This window comes from Daucus carota, chromosome 1 (genome assembly GCF_001625215.2).
Source record: "Daucus carota subsp. sativus chromosome 1, DH1 v3.0, whole genome shotgun sequence".
Classification (NCBI taxonomy): domain Eukaryota; kingdom Viridiplantae; phylum Streptophyta; class Magnoliopsida; order Apiales; family Apiaceae; genus Daucus; species Daucus carota.
In genome coordinates, this window is record NC_030381.2 from 18316195 (window position 1) to 18323624 (window position 7430).

The 7430-nt window shown below is 31.6% G+C and overlaps 1 protein-coding gene across 2 annotated transcripts; it reads left to right on the forward strand.

The window, feature by feature from the left end:
- Positions 1–1016: 1016 nt before the first annotated feature.
- Positions 1017–3276, forward strand: LOC108204848 (ethylene-responsive transcription factor ERF110). Of its 2 annotated transcripts, none has more exons than XM_017374490.2 (2): positions 1017–2005; positions 2397–3276. In XM_017374490.2, exons 1-2 carry the CDS (start codon positions 1507–1509, stop codon positions 3071–3073), a joined length of 1176 nt encoding a protein of 391 aa, XP_017229979.1. In that variant the 5' UTR covers positions 1017–1506; the 3' UTR covers positions 3074–3276. The 2 variants fall into 2 exon arrangements, with proteins under 2 accessions (XP_017229979.1, XP_063948302.1); XM_064092232.1 differs by having other exon boundaries at positions 1019–2005; positions 2403–3276.
- The last annotated feature ends 4154 nt before the right edge of the window (positions 3277–7430 follow it).

Here is a 7430-nt window from a genome sequence, read left to right on the forward strand (position 1 = left end):
CGCTTTATCGCTTAAGCGCTATAAAGTCCTACAACCGCTTGGAACTGATTTGCGCTTTTCACAGCACTCCTCAAACCCCAATTTAGCACTCCTCCTGTATTACTTTAAGGCTTTAAGTTCATATCTCGGTTCAAATCAGAAATCGGACCTAAAAGATTGAACTATTGATTTAGGATTAATCAGAAATTTAAAATTAATTGAAAAGATTAATTAGAATAAAAATTAGATATTTTTTAATATTAAAATATTATTTAATATTTAATTATTACTATATTAATTATTTATTAACAAATATATATATCTATTATATCATAAATTCTACAATTATTCATAGTTATAGTGATATAGTATTTTAAATTTTAAAAATTATTATATATATTTCGACTAGGAAAAATTCAAAAGGATTAATTAGATTTCGAAAATCGAATCAATCGACCGAAATTAATCGATTAAATGAAAAACTTTTATACTATCAGCAGAAAACTTAACCTGATAGTATAAAAGTTTTTAACTTAACCTGGGCTATTACGTGAGCTCGTGGGTTTACCCAGTGCGCACCCGAAGGGTAGCGGCTGCGGGTTCCTACGTTAAAAAAAAAAAAAAAAAAAAAACTTAACCTGTATATACAAATATTGTAGTGTCATCTAGCAAAAACCTTACTTATTTTAGATTTTCATAGGACATATGTTACTGTAACAATCAATAGTTTTGAATTAGCACCTAAATTTTTTAAGATAATAATCAAAATAAAGATAACTAATATTTAAAATTTCTAATGAACGAGTTGGGTCGAACGGTACTCGTTTCTTAATTTAAACTTAATCCGATTCAAATTATTTATAAATAAATGTATTACTTCCAAACATTTCTTTTCGAGAGATATAGGTAAGAGAATAAACGATATTGTAAGTTTTAACTGATGTCGGTACGCACATGTACATATATATAAAAAACAATAAGATAAACGAAACTCAATTCAAATCTAAACTCTAGAAATTATAATATTCTCTCATTCCCTTGTCGGTCTCGCTCGTACGGCAGGACATTCCTAGTTGAGCACAAGAGTATACATCCACCTTCTCTGTATGCAGTCATCTATTCAAAAAACGGTGTGTGAACATTATTTTTAACTATACTTGCACAAAGATCGTGTGTATATTGAAGGGTCAACTAGTTGTCATCTCATCTCTTTATGATAGTTATCTCCGAGCCCAAAAGTTGTTGCTTCTTTGTATATTATTATTCTCCTTGGGTTTATTTCTCGCTTGCAATTTTATTAAGGCATGAATAAAAGGTGATTCAATTAACATCAACGGATCACTGTATCCGTGACGGCTCCGTTCGTTTTCACAACTTTTTTCTTTATTGAGATTCTTCATCTGCCTATATAGTTTCTTATTTTCAAGATTTTGAAAAGGGTCTTGATATTTCGGGTTTTTATTACCTGGGTCGGTCTTAGTTTGTCGCACCGAGCTTGATTTATTCATTTCGTGTTGGTGTATATATATGTGCATGGTAATAAAAAAGGTGGCGAGTTCAGGACAGCAATCCGGCGATCAAGCGAGGTTTCCGGGGAGAGAGACGTCGAATGAAGGCGGCGGAGGAGCCCCACCATCGGCTACGGGGGCCATGGACATGTTTAGTCAGGCTAGGGAGATGTCTGCGATGGTGACTGCGTTGACACACGTTGTATCAGGCCAGAGTAGTCGAAATTTGAACGACTCGAATTATTATACACTGCCTCAAGATCAGTTTAGTGGAGGCATGGTGCGGTTTGGTGGCGGTAGCGATGGGTCGTGGATGTACACGAGTAACTCGCCGTCGTCATCCGCGTACTCATCGTCCAGCTCGGGATCACTGACAGGACAAAAAAGGGGACGTGAGGAAGATACAGGTGTCATGCAGTCTTTACAACAACAGCAACGTCAGCAATTTCATTTAGCTAATTATGGAGGAGGTTCTGGAGATAGCAGAAGTACAGAGTCCTCTGTTCCTAAACTTCCTTGTAAGTCCCGGTTTAATTCCCGCTGACAAAACTTATTAATCATGAACCAAACACGTAGGGATGTTATCTGTTTTCTGAGCAGCGGAATTGTTTAGTTACATATATTATTGACACATATATGCAATGTCACGGCCACAGTAGAATATATTATTGTCGCTAAAAACACAGTTTGGAATGGATAGACATCAATAATGTTACGAACATATAATATAAGGATAGACATGCCGTGCAAATGTTGTAACCCATATGATGTATTCAATTACTATTTCTGTACTTGTCATTTCTTAACATTTTTCTTTCACGACTCGACAGGCACTTTAGAGGTAATAATATATTTTTATATTTTTTACATTTTCGTTTGGCGATAACATTAATGTGTTCCCCTGTGCAGTATCAGTATCAGAGGAGGATACAAGCATTGCCGCGACCTCGTCAGTACCCTCGGAACCACCTAAAGAAACCGGGGAAGCGAGAAAATACAGGGGAGTGAGGCAGAGGCCATGGGGAAAATGGGCAGCAGAAATCCGCGATCCCCACAAAGCGGCTAGAGTTTGGCTAGGTACATTTCAGACAGCAGAAGCAGCCGCTAGAGCATACGATGAAGCTGCACTGAGATTTCGAGGCAGTCGCGCCAAGCTCAATTTCCCCGAACAAGTTGGACTCGCGAGACCCCCTCAGCTTCCTCCCCTGGTTTCCGCTCCTCAGGCCACCATTTTCTCGGCACCTCCTCCAGCTCAACTTGATCAAACGCAACAATTTCAGGGTCCGGATAGTGCGGCTAGCGACTACTGGAGATACTCGCAGTTGTTGCAAAACAGCGCTGATTTTCACCTGCAACATCAACACTACTCGTTAAACCAGATGTTATCAGCCTCAACAATGGCTTCTGTACAAACGCATTCGCTTGGTTCTTCTTCTTCTACACTAGCGCCTTCATTGCCTTATCATCAGCAAGATCAACAAAGTATTTTCATGTGGCCACCCGGCAATCGATATCGAGATGGTTCTTCTGATTTTCATCACCCACCATGGACTGGTCCTGCCAACTTTCCCCCGTCCTCTAATTAGGTTTGTCACTGTCACACAAAGAAAAAGTTCAGGAAAAAGATATATTTACATGTAAATTATTTAGAGCAAGGATCCCAAAAAAAAACAAATTTTTAGAGCACCGGTATGGATTTTTATTGGTTCTTGATGCTATAATTTAATGTACAACGTAATCTTCCGAGCATTTACTCATGTTATATATTTTTTGTACGATTTTTTATGTATCTCCCGAGCGAATTTCTTGACTATTATAATATTCATTATATATAGATATGTCAGTATGTTGATTTTTTACTAAATTTTGATCATTATATTTAATTATTACTTTAAAATAAATTTGTAAACGAAAAATATTCTGCAAACCGAAACTTTTAAAATTGATATATATATATATATATATATATATATATATATTTTGGTTAGACCACCTGAAAATACATGGATAAAAGTCAGAAACTAAGGTGTATACTTGGGGAGGGAGCATTTATTTCAAGGGGAATAGAGGCACAGTTCTTAAGAATTTGGTGATCTTAAGAATTTGGTGGACCATTTCGTGGATATTACTCCCTCCTTCCCATATTAATAGTCCACTTTGTCAAGAAAATTTTTTTCATATTATTTGTCCATTTTCTTTGTCCAATACAAATTATAACAAGTTTCAATGTTAACATTTACTAGTTCACACAATTTTCATTATTTACAATGCAAACTATGTTAACTTTTAACCAAAATGAATGAAAACTTAGTAGTATATTTGTATAACCAATGCATGGCAATGATAACAACATATCACATTTAATACTTCTTAATTTGTGTGATTTGTGCAAAGTGGACAATTAAAATGGGAAGGAGGGAGTAGTACTCTCTATGTACGTAAAATCTATGTTATCATCAAGGCTGGGACAAGGTTTTGCAAATTCATGATATATCAATTTGATGTGAAAGTCCGACTTTAGTTAATGTTAATCCTTGTTGAACTGTTGATACTGAAATCTTTGTTTGCTTGCTAACTTTGTCGCTGTCCTAGAGGATTTGTGTTATGTGGTTATGATATTTTATTCATTATTCATTGATGTTGCTTGATGTTAGCTAATCATGAATCCTTTGAACAAACACATAGGATCAGGCTCATTTTTAGAATCATATAATTAAGATTCTCTTGTTGTCTCGATGCACATCTGTTGAGCGTGAAAAAAGCTACTCCCTCCGTCCTCCTGAATTGTATACATTGGGGGACGGGGACGCGGCACGGACTTTAATACTCTTGTAAAGTGTAGTTGTGTAATTTATTTTTAAAATTTTTTTTTCTGAATTAAAGTTTGGATGTTAAATTTTAATTCAGAAAAAGAAAATCTCAAAAATAAGTTACGGAACTACATTTTATAAGAGCATTGAAATGCGTGTCGAACAGTTGAAAAGAAACGTATACAATTAAATGGGACAGAGGGAGTACTATTTTTTATTGTAGATACTTATCGTTTCCAACCTTACTCAATTCGGAGAAACATCTCCTCGCACACTTCCCTACATTTCCTAAATCATTTTATTCAATTTTTTATTTTGAAATTTTAAAAATAGATACAATAGTTGATCTTGTATTTTAAAAGTAATAATTCTGTAATATAAAGTAATCTGGCTAATCATAAAATTCTCTCTCACAATATAAATAATTGGGTAAGAAAGAGTAGTTTTATATCCACGAGCATTTTGAACAAGGTAATCAAAAAATTGTCCAAATCACAAAACACCCGCACTGCACCAAATCATATCACAAACATCATTTTTAATTTTTATGGTAAAATTGCAATTTGAATTTTTCACAAACACGCGGAGCGATGCAAATTGCGATTTGACATATTATTAGTGTACTTCAAACCGTAGTGCAATATTATAACATATATAGATATATTAGTAAGGGTCATGTTCCACATAAACGATCCGTCCTTACAACTACTATTACCTATTTCTAGTATTAGGTAGGGTTCTGCAGTAGAACTGCACATGAAAAAAATGTCTTATTTATGTATTATATTTTAAAATTATTTTTGAACACACACAACGATGCAAAAAAAATCTATTTAGATTTAGATCCTGAAAATCTATGTAAAAAAATAAGGTTCTACACCTTAATGGTTCCATGGTTCTATTTTAAGTATTGGTAATTGCTTATGTAATTGTCAAATAAAATTGCTTATGTACCTATATATATTATAGGTCACGCTCAAGCGAAAACACATCCTTAAAATAGAATCTTGGAACTACTAAGATTATGCTGATTTTCAAGATCTAATACATATTTTTTGTATCGTTGTGTGTTTAAAAATAGTTTTAAAATAAGGAAATAGATTTTTTTGTCTCCGAACTTATAATGTTCTTACAAACTTAACACTCAACTAGTTTATTTTTTCCTTTTAGTCACTAATGTTAGGTTCAGATTTTTTTTTTGCTACTAAAATTAGATTCGGATTTGATTATTAACATTATATTAATTCTTTATAGTATTACTAAAATATAGTGGTAATCCGTAATATTTTGATGATTTGATATATGTCTATCTTTATATATAGTACTTTTATGTCCCCAAGATCGTTCGTTTATCTTGGATGATAAGAGTTTGACACGCATTTTACGGTTTCTAAAAGATGTAGTCTTATAAATTATTTTATTTTTTCTTTCGAATAAAAAATTAGTGTTTGAATTTTTATACGCAAAAAGAAAATCTCATAAATTATCGAAGATTAAGTTTACCTCTCTATTTATTTATCTTTATCTTGAAAATTATAATAAGATAAAGTTATTAAAATTTATGAAGATAAATTTAAGAGAGACCTTAGGCTGAACTAGTCGACTGAAATTTTAATAGTGAAAGATGATGAATCGTATCACTCAATTAGACTTTATTTTATCAGGAAGAGGATGAATTGTTTGAAGTCATTGATTCCATATTGGTGATTTAATGAATTTTTAGTATTCTAATAATGATTTTTCCTGATTTTATCGCCTCATTTTATGTTATTATTGTCATATATAAAGATATAAACATATGTCACATTATCAAAATATTATATACTATTACTATGTATTAATGATACTACAAAAAATTATCACAATGCTAATAATCATATCCAAACCAAAGTTAATGACTAGAGTAAAGTTCTATGGAAACCACTTTTTTGGGAGACCGTGGAGACCGTTTATGTTCTACAGGTAAAATATGTATAAAAATATTGAAAAACACATAATTTTGCAAATCATATTGTATAAAGATAATTATATCATTTAAAATCTTGAATATCATATATGTTTTGCATGTAGAATATTATATAATATTTTATCCTGCGGAATATGTTCAGTTTGCAGAACATTTGTTCAATTTGCAGAACATACACATTCAACTTATTAAACATAGATGTTCATCAATAATTTTAATGAATTGGTGATATTTCTTCACAAAATAATGTATTCTGCAGTATTTTGTAATGTTTTTATGTAATATTTTACTTGTAGAACAGAAACGATCTCCACGGTCTCCATAGAACTTTACTCATATAGAGTATATTTGTTAAATCTATTCAAACTATGGTTAATTATTATTTTATAGTTCTTGCATTATTGTTATACCAATTTTTATGAAATTATTATATTATTATAATATGTCTCTTAATAATCATATTTTTTTTATTATATTTGCACTTTTGTCTATATTATTTTAATAGTTGTTTTAGCTTTGAAATGAAAAATATCATATAAATTTATTATTAAAGAATTTATCTATCGTATATTTAAAATTTATTCTTAATTTAAATTAAAAATATTTATTCTTAAAAGCCGCACCGTATTTAAATTTGGTTTGCGGTTGCAGAGAAAATCGTACTCCTCGCATTCCGATCACCATAATTTTCAATATGTCTCTAAGGGTCGGTGATAAATTTCAAGTAACTGAATAAACAGATATTATATTCCAAAATAATATATTAAGAATATTTATTGACTTTTTTTCAAAAGAAAAAGAGAAGAGATTGTTAAATTTTAAAGGTTCTAAAAATAAATAAAATTTTGATTTTATATAATTTGTTTTAATTTGAAATTAAAATTTAATTTAAAATTTTATTGAAGATACTTTTTTTTTTAACGATTTTTTCAATGGTGTGCTGATGGACATATAATAAGTACAAAATTTCACAATTTTATCTTATTTTGATTGGTTTACATTCTTTAAAAACGTTAAATCCCCTTACATTTAGAATAACCAGACTAATCACAATCATCCAAATTCATATATTTTAGTAGGTGTTTATGGACACACTCGACAATGACAAACCTTCTGGCTTTTATTATACCACGTGTTGTACTCCTGTCTGTGTAACCTCCCTGTGGT